Genomic DNA, 22,859 nt, shown 5'->3' on the forward strand with positions numbered 1-22,859 from the left:
TATTATCTAGTTTTTAATTACTTCGTAAATATAAATTTCAAAAAAAATATTTTAAACATTTAAAAATTCAATATTTAACCAATATAAAATTTACTCTTTCGTATTAACCATCTCCTATGTACCCGAATTTCACATTTAAGAATTCCTCTTTTTTAAGGTCTCACTTTGAGGACTCCAATAAACATGAACGGCACACAAAAAAATCCTCTAAAATTAGATTTAGATCCACTTGTCATATAAAAAAGTATTTTCTAAAATTTTGATATTTCCTATTTAGTACTCCATAAGTATGAACGGTACATGGTGGCTAGCCAAAAAGGGCGACTTTCAATTGAATACATTGCAAGAAGCTCACAAGAGATGATCACGCAACCATTCTCGATCATTTGTTTATTACTATTTTTATGTCGATAAAACTCAAATGGGGCAAATGCATTTGTTAGATTTAAAAAAATATATATATTTTTGTAGGCACCTAAGTTTGTTATACAAGTAAAGCTTAATATAAAAAAATTTGTGTAAACTATATCCTTTTTCTCAAAGTGGTGTGTAATTCCCCCCCCGACATTTCAGGTGTGTAACGTTATAAACGTTGTCATTTTAAGTGACTCGACTGTAATAGTTATTAAAAAAGTTTGTTAAGTGACACATGCCGCATTCAAATAATTTTGAAAATGTTAGTTAAAAACTTTAAATTACAAAAAAAGCTAAATCCTCGAAACATCCCAAATCTCTAACCTTAACCCCTATCTTACCTCCCTTACTGACCAAGGCCACCAATGTCGACGTCATCCTTGCCACTTCATAGTCAGACGTTGTCATCCATGTCGTCAATCTACCGTTGGAATCGTGTGTTTCACAATTTGTAACTTTGTTCTTCGTCGGGTTGTGTGATTCGCCAGCCATTTGTGGTTCATTGGCTCTTGTTCTGGTGGCTTTCCATCGGGAAATTGGTCGTCTGGTGGAGGTTAGATGATGGTAAAGGCCGGCGACCAACATAGTTTTAGGGATCAAAATTAAGGTTTTTAAAGTTTTGAGTTTTTTTTTAAAACATTTTCAAAAATTTTGAACTTTTTTTAAAAAGTATAATTATAATTATTTATTTTAAATAAAAATTTTAAAATTATATAAATATGACATGTTCACTTAAAAAAAATATTTTAACGGTCGTTATGGTCGAAACACCTAAAGTGATAACGTTTATAGCTTTAAACACCTAAATTGACCGAGAAAAACTTAGGCACCATTTTGTGCACTTATTTTCCTATTAAGCATACAATTAACCCAAATAGGTTTTCAAAAATTAAAAAATTAAAGAACCAAACAAATCTAAAGCGACGAAAGTTGATTCGATTCGGACTAGACATTCTAGAAATATATTATAAAAAATGTTCTCTCAACTTATTTTTGTTTTATTTACAAAGTAATTAGAATTCAAATTTCGTAAATTTGAATATATTAAATGAATTCAGTAATAAAATAAAATATTGTTTTTTAATGATTGAATTTAAGTAATTACAACTATAAAATTTATAGATGTTGTTTATAAACTAATAAAATTACGAAGAGATAATACCTTAAATCCCTGTGCAATTAAAAAGGGTAAATTATGCATTTAGTATTTAAATTATCGGTTTTGGTCTATTTTAATACCTAAATGTTAAAAAAAATTAAAATCATACTTAACGTTTAGTTTTTGTTTCATTTTAATACACTACAGTTAAAAACTTAACGCGTTTAGTACCTAAACTATTAATTTTAGTATGTTTTAGTACCTAAAATTTCAAAATTTTCTAAAACTTAACTTTAAATTTTGAACGGGATACTAAAATAAAATAAAAACTAAATTTTATGTATCATTTTGATTTTTGTAAAAAAAATTAAATACTAAAATTAATAGTTTAGATACTAAACATATAATTTACCCCAGCTAAAAATTACGAAAATACAATCTTAAAAAATTGGTTTTACCCCTTGGAAAAGAAAAGTAGAAAATAAGCCCGTCACCACGCACGGCAGATACGCACACCACACGACAATTGATAGTCGGCAGTGGCTTGAAAGCACTACGTAAGTGGAAACTGCAAGGAAATTGTCCATTCATTATTTAATAAATATGTTATCATCGCCATCAGACGTCATTGTCTTTGCTCATCGCTCAACAAATTCGGCGCACCAGAACTAACGAGGAAACCTCGTTTGAGTCTCAGTTTCAACTATTTCAGCAGGGTGGTTGTGTGGGGGTCAAACCATTACCCTTTCCACGACGTTAAAGGCAAAGTCCACAACGCCCAACGCATTTTGGACTTACCTGCCTCATTCCGTAAGGGCTATTTGATTAGGAGAATGTGAGATTCCTGTAAGAATGAAATTCATATTTTATCTTATCGTTTGATTGATTGGAATCTCATTCTTTGTAATGTTTTATTACCAATAGTAGATTTTTTTGGGTATATTACTGGGAATGTCATTACCCTTTCCCTTAGGTATTGTTAGATTATCGGCGTTTTGGATTAAAATGCCCTTAAATTTTCCCCTAAAAAATATTCTTCTTCTGTTATTGAATAATAAAAATTCTACGAAGGTTAAATTAAAATTTTATCTTTAAACTATTTTAGATTTACAAAAAAAATCTATAATTAAAATTTTATATGAAGTTCAGGGGTTAAAATAAAATTTTACCCTTTCATTAAATTTTTTTATATTTTCAATTTTGTAAAAAAATTATATAAATTTTATGAATTTAAAGTTTTTAAAGAAAATATATAAATATTTTTCAACTTGTTAAAAAAATAAATATATAATAAGAACAATTTGGTCAAATATACATTCCAATAATCTTTTACTCATTTAACCAATCACGGTAATCTTACATTCCTGCTAAACCAACCAAACACAAAATACAACATTCCTAGTAATCCTATTCCTTGATAATCTTTTATTCTCTCTGGTAATCTTACATTCTGTGAACCAAACGCACCCTAAGGGATTTGTTGTTAAAATTCTTAATATTAAAATAAGTGTCTAAATTATACCCTTTTTTAATAGGTGTCTGAACTATTTTTTATTAATTCGGGTGTGTAACGTTACAAATGTTACCCATTTAGATGTCTGAGCCATCAACGGTGTTAATTTTCCCGTTAAGTGACATGTGTCATGTTATGGTAAATTTAAATTTTTTTATTTAAAATTAAAGTTATATATTAAAAAAAAGAAAATACAAAATTTGAAATAAACCCAAAACTTTGAAAACATTCATTTCAACCCCTAAACCTACACCAGCCGCTGCCTTTTTCCATCAACGAAACTCTACCTGACCTCCTCTCCCCCGCCAACCAAAACCCTTATGAAATAATGATCGATCGACGGTCGATTAACAATGAATTGATGTTTTATACTATGCAAGCCTTAGGTTGAAATCGTGATCCCACACGATTCTGACGACCAATTGACGGTAACTTCGACAGCGTATGACTAGGACGATGGTAGGTGTTACGTCGACGACGGTTGTTGTAGCCGGAAAAGGCGGTGGTGGTGGGTTAATATTAGGATTTGAATATTTTAGGGATTTGGGGGTTATTTTATAATTTAAGAGAAATTAGTTTTTTATAAATATAATAATCATTATTTTATTTAAAAAATAATTTTCAAAATCACCGAAATATTATATGTGTCACTTAACGGGAAAAATTAACGTCGTTGAAGGCCCAGACACCTAAATGGGCAACATTTGTAACATTCTAGATGAGTCAAAAAATAGTTTAAGAACCTATTTAGAAAAAAACGATATAATTTAGAAATTTATTTTAGTATTAAGCCTGATTAAAAACTTAACCATACCAAGTCCAGTCGCTACTTGTTAGAAACACACGCCAATAGTATAAGAAATTCCACCTCGTTAAGAAATTGGGTCTAATTCTGATTTTAATCCCTTAACCGTTGAAGTGACGATTTTTTTATTTAATAATCTTACGTGTTCGAGTCGAATCGTTAGACTAAAACCGTACTTACAATCTTAAGAGGGACTAAAACCATAGTTAGACCAATTATTGGTTAGAGGGAGTTGGGATGCAAAGTTTAGTTGGGCAAAAGATAGGTACGAAAATGACTGTTTAAGAGTTGTTCCCCATACCAATCGTGACAAGAAGATCGTGAAAGATTATGGTGGGTGGATCACATGTCTCAGAATATGATTCCTTACAAATTGCAACTCACTTTAACTCGTAATTTCTGCTCACCTTCGGCTCTCAACATATCAGCGGAGTCCGTGTAGATGCCGTGGCCACTGGTGTCCATTTAAATAATCGTTGCTTTCTCTGCTCTTCTATCAATTTATTTATGGCTTAAAGTTTTTACCTTCGAATAAATTGGTTAATATAATATAAGTAATTTTTTTTAAAAAATATCATTTTTTTTAATTTAAATGATATCTAGAAACATTTGGCCAAATTTTTCTGAGGCTCAAGTTGTCTTACGTGGCATAAAACCTGTCCATTTTAGTAGTCCAAGCTATTTTCATAAATGCACTGAATCAAATCAATAAACAAACCATATAAATCTATTTTCTCTACACAAACAAATTTCAAGTAGTTTATTTGTCCTGTATTATCAGAACCCAGGGCTAAAAGCCAAACCGGCCATGCGTCATCTCTTACTGTGTTATTGTGGGTAAAGTACATAGAAGGTCGTCAAACTTTACTCAAATGATTTTTTAATCATTCAATTCGTTTTACTATTTTATAATTTTTAAACCATTTAAATATTTCCTATGTATTTTACAGGTAAATATATTGAGAGAGAGAGAGAGATATAGCATAAAAATCAAGGCCTTCTTGCTAAAATATCCCAAAATTCGGGGACGTTTCGTAGGTTTTTCAACAATGTCGGCTCCAGAAAATGACTGAAATCCATATGGTACACAAGCAATTGCTTGAATTTTTTTTCTAAAAGCATATTATGAACCCAGTACCCTCTGAAAATGTAACGCGTGTATATAATTTTCTGCCTTTTCCCGCACGTAATTAAAAGAGTCAGCATTAAGTGGGATGGAGTTTAGGTTGGTACTATTATTATCAGAGGACATACGAAAGTGCGTACCACTTTCTGGTTTTGCTGTTGGTGTTGGGTTGGCCACATGAATGAAAGATCATCCAACCAAGCACAAGTAGCAATAGCCAATATTGCTTAATCATTTCCCTGGTTCAAGAATAAAACAAAGTGTGAAATTCGTACGGTAGATTTCGCACTAATTTATGTCCGAACTGGCGTCGCCTTTTTAAAAATTTAAAATTATTATATATATATATTTTTTTTATATTTTCTATTGAAAATCTATATCACCCTCTAAAATTTTAATTTGTTCACTTAAAATTTAGTTTATCTCTTAAGTTTAAATTCACGCCCTAACATTGAATAATGCGTCTGTCTTTATATGTTGGTCTTCATGTTCAATATTGCCACTTCTTTGATTTTTATTTTGAGTTGTGTTCCTGTTAATCTAAATACGGACAAAAAATATGATAACAAATCATATTAAAAATTTAAGAGCACATAATTATAAAATTTTAGAGGTATAAAGTTATAAAATTTTATGGATGCGGAATTAAATTATCAGTAAAATAATATAAAAACTTAAATTATATAAAGATTTAAAATTTTTAAAGATGAACCACACCCTAACATCCTCGTCAGTTTATTTCTGCTCTTATCCCATTACCGTCCGTCACTGCTGCCTAATGATATATATAAAAATGGAAATTTAATAGCATTTTCTTGGTAAAATTACAATATAGGCCTTATGTGCTGAGTATGTTTTGATCGAGTATTGAAAATGAGTAAAATTGTTACTATACAAAAAAAGAGTAAAATGATATTTTCTGCAGTATTTGGAAAGAAATTATTTATTTAATCATATGATTAAATGCAATGGTTTGATTTAAGTTACACAAAATAAAGTCAACATGCCACAATACTTAAAAGAGAAAATAACCCCAGTGACCGAAAATTCCTTATAATATACGATTTTGACCAACTTTTTTTCGATTTGCCAAAATGACCAACAAAATCGTAATACGATCTCTAAATCGCAACGCGATCTCCAGTATCGCAAATCAGTTTCCAGATTCGCAACGCGATTTTGACTATCGCATTGCGATTTTCCAAATTCGCGTTACGATTTTAGAAAATCGCAATGCGAATATGTAAATCGCAACGCGATAATACATAATCTCAACTCGATTCTCGATTCTGACTATCGCAACGCGATTCTGACTGTCGCAACGCTGCATTTCAAATTCGCAACAGGTTTTAGTTTCGCAACACAAATGTTTTGGGTATATAACTACGCAGCAACAGTAACTCATAACCTAAATCCCTAAATCGTAACTCATTCCAACTCCATCTATCACTCTCTCCGGCGACATCCGTTCCTATATCCAACGACATCCTTCCCCATCCGGCAACAGGTTTTAGTTTCGCAGCTCGTTTGTTTAGTAAATTAATTTACAATAATGAAATCATCTAATGTTGATCATGTTTGGATAAATTTATGTTTTGGAGGGTCATGGGAGAATGTTCATGGTGTTTTACAATATATGTCTTTACCCATGAATCTTCAACTAAAACTGTCATTAAAAAAGTTAACTTATGAAACTCTAATATTACGTGTTGCAAATAAATTGAATTTAGAGCCCTTAAGTGGATTTAGGCTATCTTATCAGAGAAAAGGTAAAGTTTATTTGTTATGAAGATGTTGAACGAGTCATTGCTTACATTAGTGTTTCGCAAGATAATGTTACATTGTATGTTGTCGAACCTAGAAATAGTGAAGTTGGGTCAGTAGCGGGTAGTAATCAATTAAGTTTTTCAACCCCAGTTTATGGTGCTCAAAATTTAATGGTTCCACCACAATTTCATCACCAAGCAAATTTTGTTTCACCACATTTCCAATACCAAACACAATCTCAAAACCCATAACCTTTCCCTAATCCAAATCTCAATCAACTTTCAGCACCAAATTTTGGTGATGAGCCAACAGAAAAAATTGTGAGTACTAGTCAGTATTCGAAATTTGATCTTGGTCAATACCCGAATTTTGATGATGAAACAGCCGCTGCCGAGGAAGATGTTGTTGATGATAATGAGGAGGAAGTTACGACTGTGAATGAACATGTTGAACATCCATTCTGTAATTCATATAACCCTGAAGAAGAAAAAGAAGAATAAGAAATCCCCGAAGAAAAGTCCCCGAAGAAAATGCCACGGGAGTATAACTGGAATATGCATGAATTACTTTAGATACCGGAAGAAGAGTTGATAAAGATAACAGTTGATTGTTACACAAAAATTATTCGTATCAAGAAAGATGATTGTTTTGATACAATGGAAGACTTGAAGATAGCTTTGTATACGAAATGTGTGGAAGATGGCTATCAACTAAAAGTTAACAAATCAAGCAAAGATCGTTTCGAAACAAGGTGTATGATTGACAAAAACTGTATGTGGCGTATGATTGCAAAGAGGATAAAAGATTGCGAAATGTTTCAAGTTAGGACTTTTATTGATAAACATACATGTTCAAGAACCCAAGTTTTTCCTCACCATAGACAGACAAACAAAAAGGTGTTGGGTGGTTTTCTGGCTGAGTTAATGTTTTTGAATGGCAGGGTATATTGGGGACATGAAATTATGACTGACATGAATGCTCGGTTCAAGATTAGTATATCATATTCTCAAGCTTAGAGAGCCAAATGTTATGCATTGGAATTGTTGAGGGGGTCGCCAGAAGCATCGTTTGTCCAACTGCCGGCTTATTGTCACAATTTAAAGCTGAAAAATCATGGGCCGGTAACTTATATCAAAATAGATAGAGATGGACGCTTTGAGTTGCTTTTTATCGCCATTGGTGCTGCGGTTAGTAAATCAATATAATTTTGTTGACTCATTTTTGTTAGTTACATGTATTTCACATTTAAATGATTATATTTCTTGTGTATATGATTTTGTAGATTCGTTCGTTTATTACTTGCATGCGCCCAGTTATTATAGTTGACGGAGCACATTTAAAAGGTCGATACATTGGAGTAAACTTATTAGCAGTAGCCATGGATGCTAACAATGGGATACTGCCAATAGCTTACGGGGTTGGCAAATCTAAAACCTCTGATTCATGGACATGGTTTATGGTGCATCTTAGGGATTACATAGGTCCTATTAGCAATCTGACAATCATATCCGATAGGGCAAACTCAATTGACAACGCTGTTAGAATGTGTTTCCCAGATGTTTTTCATGGACTTTGTGGTGTTCATTTGTATAGAAATCTAAAATCAAGGTCTGTTGGTATAAAAAATCATAAATGAACATACTGGAAGGCTGTAAAAGCTTATCGGGAAGGGGATTTTAATAAGCATATAAATTGTTTAAGACGTTTTGCCTCAGTGTGCTCAAACACTAGAAGATGTCGGGTTTGAAAGATGGTCAAGAGTACATCAACTTGGAGCAATATATGGTTTCATGACGTCTAATAGTGCATAATCAATCAACGCTCTAAGTCATTATTCCCGGAAATTACCCATTACTATGTTAATGGAGTTTTTTCGAGCCTCTATTCAACAGTGGTACTACAAGAAAAGAAACCATGCAGGTATTATTTCTTTAAATTCGTAACTTATCATATATTTTACTAAGTATTATTTATTTAAATTTGCAGGAATATTGGAACATCGTGTTACACCATGGACTGAAAAAAAGATAACGAAACGTGCTGTGAAGTCAACGTCATGGAGAGTTAAACCATGTTCAAACACTTTGTTTGAAGTACTGGATAATAACTTAAATGGGCTTGTCGATCTAAATGCAAAGACGTGTAGTTGTATGAAATGGAAAACATCTGGTTATCCGTGTGGCCATGTTATAAAAGTTACTTTTCATCTAAACCAAGATGATTCAAGCGCATACGTTATGGATTGCTACATTACATAAGTATATCGATAGACTTATGCCGAGATTATTTATCCTATTCCACATCCTTCTAAGTGGGACATACCAGATGACTTACAAATAGTTTTGCCACCAGCCATGGACAGAAGGCTACCTGGCAGACCAAAAAGTCACGATCGTATACCGTCTAAGGGTGAAGAGAAAAAGAGATCGACATGTAGTCGATGCAAGGAAAGTGGTCATACAAGGTTGACATGTGGATCACCAGTGCCATCACAATCATCTTTTCCTCTACCAAAATATGGATCCTCATCAAAATCCAAAGCTCATATGGTGTCAAGAAAAAGGCAATCAAAATCGCAATTAAAATCAAAATCCCAATCACAACCGGCTTTACCTTTTGGTGCTATTAACTTAGGTGATTTTTAAATGCAAACGTTGTATTATGTTTATTTTATGTGTAAACTTTTAACATTTTCAGTTAGACATGTATTAGTAACTTGAGTTTGAACATGGCTATGATCTGTTCAGTTGTTATCACTTATTACACATTCATTTGAATATTGCAACGCAAATTTGACTATTATGTGTATTTTATATGTAAACTTTTAACATTTTCAGTTAGGCATGTATTAGTAACTTGAGTTTGAACATTGCTATGATATGTTCAGTTGTTATCACTTATTACACATTCATTTGAATATCGCAAATTTGACTATCGCAACTCGAATTTGACTATCGCAACGCGAATTTGACTATCGCAACAAGAAAATCGCAAATCGTATTAGACTATCGCAACGCGAATTGACTTTCGCGTTGCGATTTTGGATTTCGCATTACGATTTTGAGTTTAGCGTTGCGAAAGTGTACCTTCAACAGGTCTTTTGCCTTCAATATGATGCAGATTGAAATCAACAAATCAACTTTTACATTTCAATCAATTAAATAAGCACAAATAAGAATTATTTACACATCAATTAAAAATCAACTTTTACAAATCAATTAAACAAGCAAAAAATGCTAATAATTCTTATTTTCCTCATCAATTAAACAAATCATACTTTTAAGAATCAATTAAACAATCAAAAAAAGTGTACCCCAGACAGCTGTTTATGCACCCATACATCAATTTCACGCAGCTCACTTCAGGATTAACCTGCAGAAACCAAACATTTGCTCAAACAACACTTTCTACACATCTAAAACCAACAAACAACAAATTATTATTGAATTCTAGGTACTTAACAACACTTGCATTTGACTTACAAATTGTTTATGGACACTTTCATAACGCAGATGCAGGTAGGCAGCGTCTCGCATATATCGCTCTAGCCATAAAATACCGAAACCACAAGTCTACTGCGCCTCTATCTCTATCGGTGGGAGGTAGAAACTGTGTATTTCCTGTCGTCAAACGCTCCAAGCACATGCATACGAGAGGACCACAATCCCCTCTGGCTTCCTGCGTTTGTTGTGGCGCGGTCTCCTCTCTGATAACTGTAACATTGAACTTCTTTGGCTTCTTGTTTCCAGAATAAGTCCAATAATTAATCGCATCAAAGAATTTAGCCAAATGAGAGCTCCATCCCTTAATAATATCTCTCAAATCAGACAATAATATATAATTTATCATGCTGTCATATACTATTGTCTTCAGGGATGGGAGCTGAAGCTCGACGAGAAGCCAATGAGTACGTTCCAAAACATGGATAAACACCTGCAATCATAAGTAATAATTCAATTGCGCACTTATTTATGAACACCTTTAAAATATTTAAAAAATAAAGACTAACCTTATCGACCTTCTACCATGCAGGATAAAGTTTAACTTGTCCATTAGCTAACACATATGATTCATGTCGTTGATTCTTCAAGTGAACTATGTGAAAAGACGCCGGCATAATTGTATATCGCGTATTTTTTTTATTTTTCCTCATTTTCCTTATCATTAGAAGTCGTGAAACCTATGCATCAATATGTTGTTTTACAAAAAAAGACATATATTAGTGAATTACATAAATTTAAAAAAAAATCAAAATGAAATATAATAAAAATATAAGACTTACCCCCCCATCGAAATAGCATTTGTCTTCAACCCCTAATAACACACCCCACCAAGACCGATCAATCAACAAATGTATATCATCGTTGAGTTTGTATATGTCAGCGTAACACCCCTGGCCCTGCTCATGTAGATAAAAATCAATTGCGGTCTTAGCCCAAAGGGTATTATCCATAATTGTTTCCGGTAGTTTTCTCCTCTCCACTTCATCTGTCGGAATGATACTGGCTCGTAACTCATACGAAAGCCAATAGTCATCCATCATGTCCGGCACGTAAGAGGGTTTCTCAATAATTCAACATATTACTCCGTGTGAATCGGAATGTTGAACGATGGGATGGATCTCTTCAACGATGACAAGGGTCTCTTCAACGATGGGAGGGGACTCTTGAGGGATGATAGGGGCCTCTTAAACGATAGGAGAGGCCTCTTGAACGATGACAGGTGAGTCGGGCTTCTTCTTACGGAGTCTTCGCACTATTGGTGTGAACGGAGACGTAACGGCACGTGCACGCCGTCTGATACGTGAACCCCGACGTGCAAGAAAAATCTGACGTAAAGCATCCATCTTATCGGGCCGCTAAAAATAATTTATTAATACATAAATCAGTAAATAAACATACATGATATTAAACAGTAAAAACAAAGACAAATATGTTTCAAACTTTCACGGTATTCACCCAAGTCATTATTCTATCATAGTTCACAAAATGCATCAGATAACATTCCAGAAGTAAACACTTATATAAACATTTAAAATGACAACATATAGGTTTAGTGCATGTTCAAGGACAATATAAAGAGTAGTAGTTTATTCTTGAAACTTAAATTTGCAACACTGTGAAGTTAATATTTGTCTTTGTCTTTTGGTTGAACTAATGCAATCCATTCAAGTTTCAATTTGCAGAAAAAGAATAGTTTCTGAAACTTCAAATCGCAACACAAAACTTAAAATCGTAACGCGAATTTGACTATTGCAACGCGAATTTGACTATCGCAACGCGAATTTGACTATCGCAACAAGATAATTGCAATGCGAAATAAAAATCGCAACACGAAACTAAATTCGCGTTGCGATTTTCATTTTCGCATTGCGATTTTCATTTTCGCATTGCGATTTTCACGTTGCGATTTTTATTTCGCATTGCGATAGTCAAATTCGCGTTGCGATAGTCATTTCCGCGTTGCGATAGTCATTTTCGCGTTGCGATTTTAAGTTTCGTGTTGCGACTATTCTTCTTCTGCAAATTAAAACTTGAATGGATTGCATTACTTCAACCAAAAGACAAAACAAAGACAAATACTAACTTCACAGGGTTATTTTAGAACTGTTTAGCAGTATTGGCAGCAACCGAATGAATTTACTAAGCAATCTAAGTGAAATGGTTAACCTAAGTGAAATTACGAGTAAATAAAGTTAAATATGAAAAATCTTAAACTAACCTCGTTGCATAGAGTATGGACCTCATTCTGCAACGATGCTATCATCTCACGTAGAGCCGCTACCTCACCACGTAAAGTAGATACCTCATCACGCCATGCACCATTGTCATCACGTAAAGTATCGACCTCCTCACGCAATACATTGACCTCATCACGTAACTCCCCTAACTCATCCCGTGGAGGTGGAGAACAGGGAGATAAATGTCGTGACATCTTTTCCGGTCGCGTATCATGAGGTGATGGTGGAGAAGAGGCTCGATGATGTGACGAAATATGTGATGGCTCTCGTTGTAAAGGTGTATAGTGTGGTCGATCAGGTGATGGCTCTGGGTGAGGTGATGGCTCTCGAAGTGGAGGTTGCTAATCATCTGTGCCATCAAAAAAATGCTTGCTAGCTTGCCACCAATCAATGGCAAGCTCAACCTCCGTGGGTGTCAGCCTCTGTAATGGAGTGTTGACATCCTAACAATATAAAAGCTCAAATAAAGTTAAACGTGTACTAGTAATAACTTGTTTATATATGGTAGTATTTGTGTTAACTTACATCATTTATTGTCGTATACCGTAATAACTCTTCCCAAATCAACAGCCGATGTTTCCTCTTCTAAGAAATAACTCTATGAATATCATTTGAAGTTTTTAATGTATATGTCTGCATGTCGGGAAAAACCTCAAATATCCAAATCTACAAACAATATAATACACAAACATTAGTAATTGTTAAATAATTAATTATAATTTTGGAAACATTATATAGAAATTCTTACCTTAAAGACCCAAATAAAGTCTGACAAAGTGTATTTGGAACCATCGCCACACAAACTTTTGCGGTCATCAAAGGCAGACGACAACTTATTCCATGTAGCTTTCCATAGATACGAACCCCACGGAAACAAGTTTCATGCATTTAGGTTATCTACCAATAATATTAGGTCCTTAGGAATAGGTTGTCTGGCCTCTCTGCCTAAAAAGCCGGCATGCAAAAGTACTAAAAGGTATACTCGGACAACATCGACGTGTAAATTCGGCTTCTCCATTGACAGCTCAGGAAAAACCCGGGATAACCATGATGGGCGGGTAATATGACTAGTGTATCGACCTACATCATCGTGTCCGAAGCGTAGACCAGTGATTAAGCAAAACTCCTCCCGCCCAAAACACGTATACGCCGGTGAAAAATGAAACCATATCTCTTCATTACCACGTTTTATACTCTCGGGTAGATCACTAGTCATGGTTTGAAGTTACAAATAGGTCAACATAGCATCTCCACCCGGGTGTTGTACTTTCAGCCATGGCCCAAAGCAAGTATCCTCAAACAATTTTCTTTGTACAAGTGAAAGCTTCGACGCAATTGTAGTGACTAGGCTTATTTTATTCCTTAAGGTCAATTGAGCCGAAAAAAGTTTTACAAAAACAATAAACATACCAAGTTAGATATACCAAAAACTTCACTGTGAAGATATACCAAAAACAATAATAAACATAAAGAGTAGTAGTAGTTTATTCTTCAAACTTAAATTTGTAACACTGTGAATTTCGTATTTGTCTTTGTTTTTTGGTTGAAGTAATGCAATTCATTCACGTTTCAATTTGCAGAAGAAGAGTAGTTTCTGAAACTTAAAATCGCAACACGAAAATGACTATCGTAACGAGAAAATCGCAACGCGAAACTAAAATCGCGCTGCGATTTTGTCGTTGCGATTTTCATTTCGCGTTGCGATCCTCGGTTTCAAATAGTCATCGTCTAAAATTGAAACTTGAATGAATTGCATTACTTCAACCAAAAGACAAAACAAAGACAAATACTAACTTTACAGGGTTAAAGACTAAACAGTTTAGCAGTATTGGCAACAATTGAATGAATTTAATAAGCAATCTAAGTGAAATGGTTAATCTGTTATTGAAATTACCAGTAAACTTATCATCAATTTTAATATGAAAAACCTAATAATAATGCAAAAATTTTAAAATAAAAATAATTAAAAAAACTAACACTCGGTGGTTGATTTGGTTGATTTTCCATTTCTGATTTTTAATGATTGTGAGGGTGGCTCTGACAGATGGAGATGGACAGATTTCGCCGGAGATAGGGACGGGTTTCGTCGGAGATAGGGACGGATGTCGCCGTAGAGAGAGATAGAGATGAGACTGAATCGTAATTTAGGGTTTTAAGTTAAGAGTTACGATTACGGGATATATTAATATTCGTGTTTGGAATTTGAAAATAAAATACGCGCGCTTTGAAAATCGCATTGCGATTTTGTATTATCGCTTTGCGATAGTCAGAATCGCGTTGCGATTTACATATTCGCATTGCGATAGTCAAAATCACGTTGCGAATCTGAAAACTGATTTGCGATACTGGAGATCGCGTTGCGATTTAGAGATCGCATTGCGATTTTGTTGGTCATTTTGGCAAATCAAAAAAAAAGTTGATCAAAATCGTATATTATAAAGAATTTTCAGTCACTGAGGTTATTTTCTCTACTTAAAAACATCACAACATTTTCTGAACTAATACACATCATTTAATCGAGTCTATTGCATAAAATTAATACCTTTTAACTACAACAAAAATACAGGGACTAGAGTGCATTCCACACTATGGTACAAGGATCTATACGGTACTTCTAAGCATTATGGTTGTAGAATGACTTTTATGGCCGAACCTGGTCAGTAACATGCTGCAAGTGCAGAGGCGGTTTGTTGACCAAAACCTTCCGATGCCAATTATAAATAAGGCGTCGCCCGTTTGTAGTTGAAAAGAAGTTTCATTCTCTCTTTTCAAACACAACTCCAAACATTTTCCTAGCTGGTGAGAAAACCCTGCAACGATCGACCATGTCCAGTGGTGACGATAACAAACTGTATGATTGCGGGACGTTACTTCTCTCGGTCACAGCCTCCAGCTTCACCACAGCTCAGAAGCGTTGGCGCATTGCCTATGCATCGATATATTCGGTACGGGTGATGCTTTCTCTTGCCAAGGAGATCATATCGAAAAGAGGCGGCCAACAACCCTCGATCCTATCCGATCTGCATCCGTACGTCGCGCTTGATATTGAACCATCGAGCTCTCAGCATTGGGGTGAAAAATATTCGTCTTCTTCCTTTGCTCCGAAAATTGATCGGAAGAGACTCGTGGAGACCGTGAAAGAAAAAGACTTGGGTTCTCTTCGCCAGCTTGGAGGAGTCGAGGGTGTGGCTGCTGCTCTTGGCACGAATCCTGAAAAGGGAATCCAAGATGACGACCGAGAGGTTAAAAAAGACAGGAGACGTTCGGTGCCAATACTTACCACAAGCCGCCTCCGAAGGGGTTATGGTACTTCGTCGTGGATGCTTTTAAGGACACCACAATCCTTATCCTTCTGGTATGTGCTGCTCTTTCTCTTGGGTTTGGTATCAAAGAGCATGGCGCGACAGAGGGTTGGTACGAAGGCGGAAGCATTTTCGTTGCCGTCTTTCTTGTGATCGTTGTCTCTGCACTGAGTAACTTCAGACAGGAGACTCAATTCGACAAACTATCGAAAATAAGTAACAACATCAAAGTTGAAGTTGTCAGAGGTGGCCGCCGTCAACAAATATCGATATTCGATCTCGTTGTCGGAGATGTTGTCTTCCTGAAAATCGGAGATCAAATTCCAGCAGATGGGATGTTCTTGGACGGATATTCGCTGCAAGTGGATGAATCGAGCATGACAGGAGAGAGTGACCATGTGGAAGTAGATGCCACCAGGAACCCTTTCCTTTTCTCTGGCTCAAAAGTGGCAGATGGATATGGTCAGATGCTTGTAGCATCCGTGGGAATGGAAACAACATGGGGTGAAATGATGAGCTCGATTACCAGTGATAAAACGAAAGAACACCGCTACAAGAACGACTCGACAAACTAACCTCTTCTATCGGAAAGGTAGGTCTTGCGGTTGCCTTTCTAGTCCTTGTAGTCCTATTAATCCGTTATTTCACCGGGAATACGAAAGATGACGAAGGGAGAACGGAATACATTGGTAGAAAGACCAAAGTAGACGATATCTTGAACGGTGTTGTTCGTATAGTTTCGGCTGCCGTAACTATTGTGGTCGTTGCAATCCCGGAAGGTTTACCATTGGCTGTCACTCTTACACTTGCTTACTCCATGAAAAGAATGATGGCTGATCAGGCAATGGTTAGGAAACTTTCAGCTTGCGAAACGATGGGCTCAGCTACAGTTATTTGTACGGACAAAACGGGAACCTTGACACTAAATCAGATGAAAGTAACCCAGTTTTGGCTCGGCCAAGAGTCCATCGAGGAAGATCGTTCCAACATCATTGACCCGACTGTTCTTGAATTATTATACCAAGGTGTCGGTTTGAACACTACTGGTAGTGTCTGCAAACCCATCCCCGGCTCCATACCAGAGTTTTCTGGCAGTCCAACAGAGAAGGCAATTCTCTCTTGGGCTGTCTTAGGTTTGGGGCTGGATATGGAAAAATTGAAGCAAAAATACAGCATTCTTCATGTCGAAACCTTCAACTCAGAGAAAAAGCGAAGCGGGGTTTCAATAAGGAGAAAAGCTGACGAAACTACTAATGTACACTGGAAAGGAGCTGCAGAGATTATTGTGTCCATGTGCTCACAATATTATGAGACCAATGGGGTCATAAGGTCCATGGACGAATACCAAAGAAGCAGAATTGAAACAATAATCCAAGGCATGGCAGCCAGTAGCCTACGATGCATTGCTTTTGCCCACAAGCAAGTCTCACGAGAAGAGATGGAACATGATGATGATGATAGCGGAAAGACACATCAAAGAATCACAGAAGATGGTTTAACCTTGCTGGGGATAGTTGGTTTGAAGGATCCATGTCGCCCAGGGGTGAAGAAAGCCGTGGAAGCTTGCCAATCTGCAGGGGTGGACATCAAAATGATTACCGGAGACAATATTTTCACAGCAAAAGCTATAGCTACAGAATGTGGAATCCTAGGACCAGATTACAATGAAGAAAGTGGAGAAGCCATAGAAGGTATTCAATTCAGAAACTATACACCTGAAGAGAGAATGGAGAAGCTAGATAAGATCAAGGTGATGGCAAGGTCTTCTCCATTTGACAAGCTTCTGATGGTACAGTGCTTGAAACAGAAAGGTGAAGTGGTTGCAGTCACAGGGGATGGTACTAATGATGCTCTCGCGCTAAAAGAAGCCGACATTGGACTTTCGATGGGCATTCAAGGCACTGAGGTAGCCAAGGAGAGCTCGGACATTGTCATATTGGATGATAATTTTAGCTCAGTTGCCACGGTTCTAAGATGGGGAAGATGCGTTTATAACAACATACAGAAGTTTATTCAATTCCAACTTACAGTAAATGTTGCAGCTCTTGTAATTAACTTCATTGCAGCAGTTTCTGCCGGGGAGGTTCCCCTGACAGCAGTTCAATTGCTGTGGGTAAACCTCATCATGGACACACTTGGTGCTCTAGCCCTTGCAACAGATAGGCCAACAAAGGAGCTAATGACGAAGCCACCTGTCGGTCGAACTGAGCCTCTCATTACCAATATTATGTGGAGGAATCTTTTAGCCCAAGCACTGTACCAGATAGTTATTCTATTGATCTTACAATTTAGAGGTGAGTCTATATTCAACGTGCATGCGAGGGTAAATGACACACTGATTTTCAACACTTTCGTTCTCTGTCAAGTTTTCAATGAGTTCAACGCAAGGAAAATGGAGAAGCAAAACGTTTTCCAAGGCATTCTTCAGAACAAGTTGTTCATGGGAATTGTGGGGATAACCATAATTCTTCAGGTGGTTATGGTGGAATTTTTAAAGAAATTCGCTGATACAGAGAGATTGGAACTATGGCAGTGGGGAGTTTGTGTCCTACTTGCAGCTTTCTCATGGCCAATTGCATGGTTTGTGAAGCTCATACCCGTTTCAGACAAACCCTTCTTCAGTTATCTCACAAATGTTAAGCAAGCCATCTGCCGCAAGAAACATTCATCCTACAGGCATGGAACTGCAAGTGCAATAAGGTAAGGTTCCGAAAGAATAAAGATCGAAGTTCGTAATCACTCCACTGACATGCCGAACAGATGACAAACAACGTAATGAGATCATGATTCTAGATTTCTTATGTTTTGAGAGCCACTAACTCCTTATTTACATACATATATATATATTCGATCTAACTTTTTGGGGTTTGCTCTAACTTCACCCAGGATTTTTCTAGCTACATGCCGGTTGTTAGCTTATTCTTTTGTAAGGATTTGGTATGGCTTATTCCTTCATAGAAGTTTTGAAACAGTATCATTTGTGCTACTATTTGTACTTAATTCTCATAAAAATAAACTACCCTTTCATGTATCTACCTAGAATGTCTTTTATTATTCAACCATCACGCATTTGAAATCTGGTAATGAAGTTCCCTGGCCAAAACCGCAATCCTCTACCGACAAATTACCTAAAATGATCCTCTAATTAACATAGCTTTTGTTGCTTTAACAGACATAACCGAGAACTCTGTTCCAACAGATGTTTCTCTGCTTGTACTTCAAAATATTTGAGAAAACTCTTATAAAAAAAATATATTTGAGAAAAAAATGTAGGGTTGAGAGAGAAATTACCTGTAGTAGTAACCATTTGTTAAATGAAGATGTATTGAGAGCATTAGCTTGAGCACCCCCTTTGTCATTGGTATCTAAACGGAGACAAAACAGAAAGGAAAGGTGTAAGAACCGAGACCCAAGAGCACAAAGTATTCTTTCAGCCGACTAGACTCGCTAGAGATAAGTAAAACTGATACATACATATATATAGTTATATACATTAATATATTTGGCATAATGTTGAAGTGGCTGCTGGCGAAGCTTCCTCAGCTGGACACCTTCTTCTCCACACTTGTTCTAGAGGTGTGATCTTCCCACTTCAAGACATGAAACTGGGAACCTGCTATAAATTATAATAGGTAGCTCATTTTGTCAAAGATTCTCAACTTCTCGAATTTCGATTCAAATCATGGTCCACAGTAACCTACATTTATCATCTCCTAAACTCATTAGACTTTACGATTTTATTTTCAAAATGATCTCGAAAATCAAATATTATGAGATTCATAACTTCTAAGACCACCTCTGCCATGGCGATTCTTTTTGAAAACAAGTAGCAAACAGGACAGGATATTTACTACCAATATTAGTTCATTTTCCAGTCATTAAAATCATAAAAACAATAATGAATCAGCCAATGCATGAACAAAAACTGGAATCGATATGGTTACAGATTCAACCCCTGCTTTAGTTTTTTTTTCACAATTGAATCATTGATTGGCAATCTTAATAGCAGCTTGGCACCTCAAGCTTCCAGTTTGGTCACTGCCACTGGGGAATGATGATATTTTATTCACTCTTAGCAGAATTGAACCAGAAGGGATAACATAAAGGAACATTTCTTGATCAACTGCGGGTGGCTTCCAATACCTGCAGCAGGTAGGACGATGAAAAGTCTGATTCAAAGAATTGGATCTGATACAAAGAATTGGATGTAACATTCACCAAAAATCCCCACAGGAAAAAATCCCATCCTCAAAATGGTGAAATCTATTTGCATCCCTCACAACAAGTTCACGACTGAAGAATTTTGAAACTAGCTTACAGAAAGTATGGCAATCACCACAGACGCGAAGATTCTTTGTAATCCGGATGGGGGTTCCCTCAGCACTCTTGAGCAAACCATATGCAATGGCCAATCGCTCACTGTGCTCATACAGCATCTCAACTCTCCTTTTCTTCCACATTGTGCAAAACAAACTTTGTTTGAGGCACATAACCTCCTTCCTTCTCTAATTTTTGCTTGATTTGATCCAATTTTTTGGTTATCTGTTGACTCTCAGGATGAGCCTTGTCCCTTGCCAAGAAAGTATGAATCCGGTTCTCTACCTCAATCCAACTACATCCAGGACTTTTCTTCAGGCCTCTCTCCTTCATTCTAGTTCTAATTTTTTCAGCATCTTTACATCTTCCTTCTTCCGCAAAGACATTATAAATGAGCACATAATGTCCGGGATTCTCAGGATTTAACGCCAAAAGTTTCCGGGATGCAATTTCTCTTAGTTCTTGATTTGAGTGTACTTGACAAGCCCGAAGGAGTGCACACCAAATTTCAGCAGTAGGTGCCATCTGCATTCTTTTCACAAATTCATATGCCTCTTCTAAGCAATTAGCCCGACCAAGGAGATCAACCAAACAAGCATAGTGCTCTGGCCGTGGTTCCAATTGATATTCATATTTCATGATCTGGAAAAATTGTCTACCTTCGTCAATCAGTCCTGAATGACTGCAAGCATATAGAACTGATAAAAAAGCTATATGATCTGGAGTGAGGTTTTCCTTCATTTTATTGAATAAATTAATGGCTACTTTTCCATAGCCATGCGTTCCATATGCGTTTATCATACTTGTCCACAGGACTAAATCTTTGCTTTGGAGAGATTTAAATATCTTGTATGCACTCTCTACCATTCCGCAACGAGAATACATATCCACAAGAGAGCTGGCAATGGATCCTTCGAGAATGACGTATTGCCTGATAATAAAGCCGTGGATTTCTTTCCCATACTTCAAGGCAGACAAACTGGAAACAGCAGAGAGTGCGCTCTTGAATGCTATAGAATCAGGAACACTTCAAGAGCTTCATTAGCAAGCCCATTGTGGACATAAGAATCATGCTTGTCCAAGACACAACATCCTTAAACTTGACCAACTCAAATGTTCGCCCAGCACAATCTATGTTTCCACATTTTCCATATACATCAATGATCATGTTTTGTAGCACAATATCAGACAAACCTCTTCTTATCATGCAACCATGAATTTCTTTCACTTGGGACACACATGCCAGTTCACTACAAGCCAGCAATGCACTACCTATCATCATGGGATCAACATCAATACCAACTAATTGCACTTCTTGAAACAATTCGAAAGCCTATAAAGCATAATTGTTTTGAGCATAGCCAGCAATAACGGTAGTCCAAGAAATTAAATCTTTGTCGGGAATCCTATTAAAAGCATAGCCCATGTAGTTCACACAACTACACTTTGCATACATATCTATAAGTGTATTTCCAACCTGCAAATCTAAATCAAACCCCTTTTTCATTGCATAAGCATGCAATTCCATACCATTCAATAAGAATCTCAATCGCCCACAAGCTAGTAGGATGCTTATCACTGTAACCTGGTCAGGTTTTTCAACAGCATTCCGAAAATCATGGAAGAAATGCAAAGCTTCACTGTACATGCCATTATGGATAAACCCTGTAAGCAGAGAATTCCAGGCTACTTTATCTTTTTCGACCAATTCGTTAAAAGTTCTTACAGCTTCACTCATATTACAACACCTGACGTACATGGCAATCAAAGCACCAGCAACATGAACATCGAGAAGCTGAGATGATTTCAACACAGCAGCATGTATCTCCTTACCTAATTTCCTAAAGGAATAATCCTCACAAGCTTGAAGAGAAGCAACGACGGTATAAGTATTTGAGTCAAGACCAGCCTTTTGCATTTCCCTGAAAAGTTCCAATGCTTCCCTAGATTTTCCACTTGAAGAGTATGCTGAAATTATAGAATTCCATGAAACTACTACATCATCTTTTTGAACCATTCTCCCGAATAATCTCCTTGCTCCACAAATATCGTTACATTTCGAATACATAGCAAATAAAGAATTGACAACACAAACAACAGATTCATACCCAAACTTGACAGCCAGGCCATGAATTTCAGCTCCTAAATAGAGATTTTTAAGCCAACCACTAGCTTTAAGTAGAAAAGGAAAGCTATATGCATCAAAAGAAACACCCAAAACCCGCATCTCTTTATATGTTTCAAGAACTTCAAAAGGCTTCCCATTTGAAACATAAGCCCCAATCATAGCATTCCAAGTAAAAGAACTTCGTTGACCCATTTTATCAAACACTTTCTCAGCATTCTCAACTGACCCGCATTTCCCATACATAAGCACGAGCTTAGTCCCTAAAAACACGGATTCGGGCACGGAGCAAGACTTTATCATGTGGGCGTGAATCTGTAGCCCTTGAGGAAGAGCTTTCCTGTGAGCACAAAGATCAAGAACTGCTCCATAAGTCTCGTCTGGGTGATCATTGAATGAGACTGTGAGTGACTGAAATGCTTCCTTGAGGTTTCCTCGAAGACAAATATCCTTCAAGGTATTGGTTTGGATGGAATTACGAGGAAAAGTTGGAATATTGAGAGGATGGTTCATTTGTGTTTGGATTAACATATGGGGATGGGCCGAAATTGAAGAGCAATTGTAAGTGTGGAAATAAGCTAAAGGAGTTGGCATTAGAGATGAAGTGCATGAGAAGACAACACCCAGCGTGGGATAAGACTGCACTCGCAT

The 22,859-nt window shown here is 36.3% G+C and overlaps 1 protein-coding gene and 1 pseudogene across 1 annotated transcript; one reads left to right on the forward strand and one right to left on the reverse strand.

Moving 5' to 3' along the window:
* Window positions 1-15,112: 15,112 nt before the first annotated feature.
* Window positions 15,113-18,752, forward strand: LOC120179922 (calcium-transporting ATPase 12, plasma membrane-type-like). Its single transcript, XM_039185372.1, is given in 3 exon segments — window positions 15,113-15,707; window positions 15,710-16,297; window positions 16,300-18,752. Coding segments are annotated over 3 exon segments (3,177 nt in total). The 5' UTR covers window positions 15,113-15,289; the 3' UTR covers window positions 18,471-18,752.
* Window positions 18,753-19,726: 974 nt separating this feature from the next.
* Window positions 19,727-22,859, reverse strand: LOC120179959 (annotated as a pseudogene).

This window comes from Hibiscus syriacus, unplaced genomic scaffold (assembly GCF_006381635.1).
Source record: "Hibiscus syriacus cultivar Baekdansim isolate YM2019G1 unplaced genomic scaffold, ASM638163v2 tig00112471_pilon, whole genome shotgun sequence".
Taxonomy (NCBI): Eukaryota; Viridiplantae; Streptophyta; class Magnoliopsida; order Malvales; family Malvaceae; genus Hibiscus; species Hibiscus syriacus.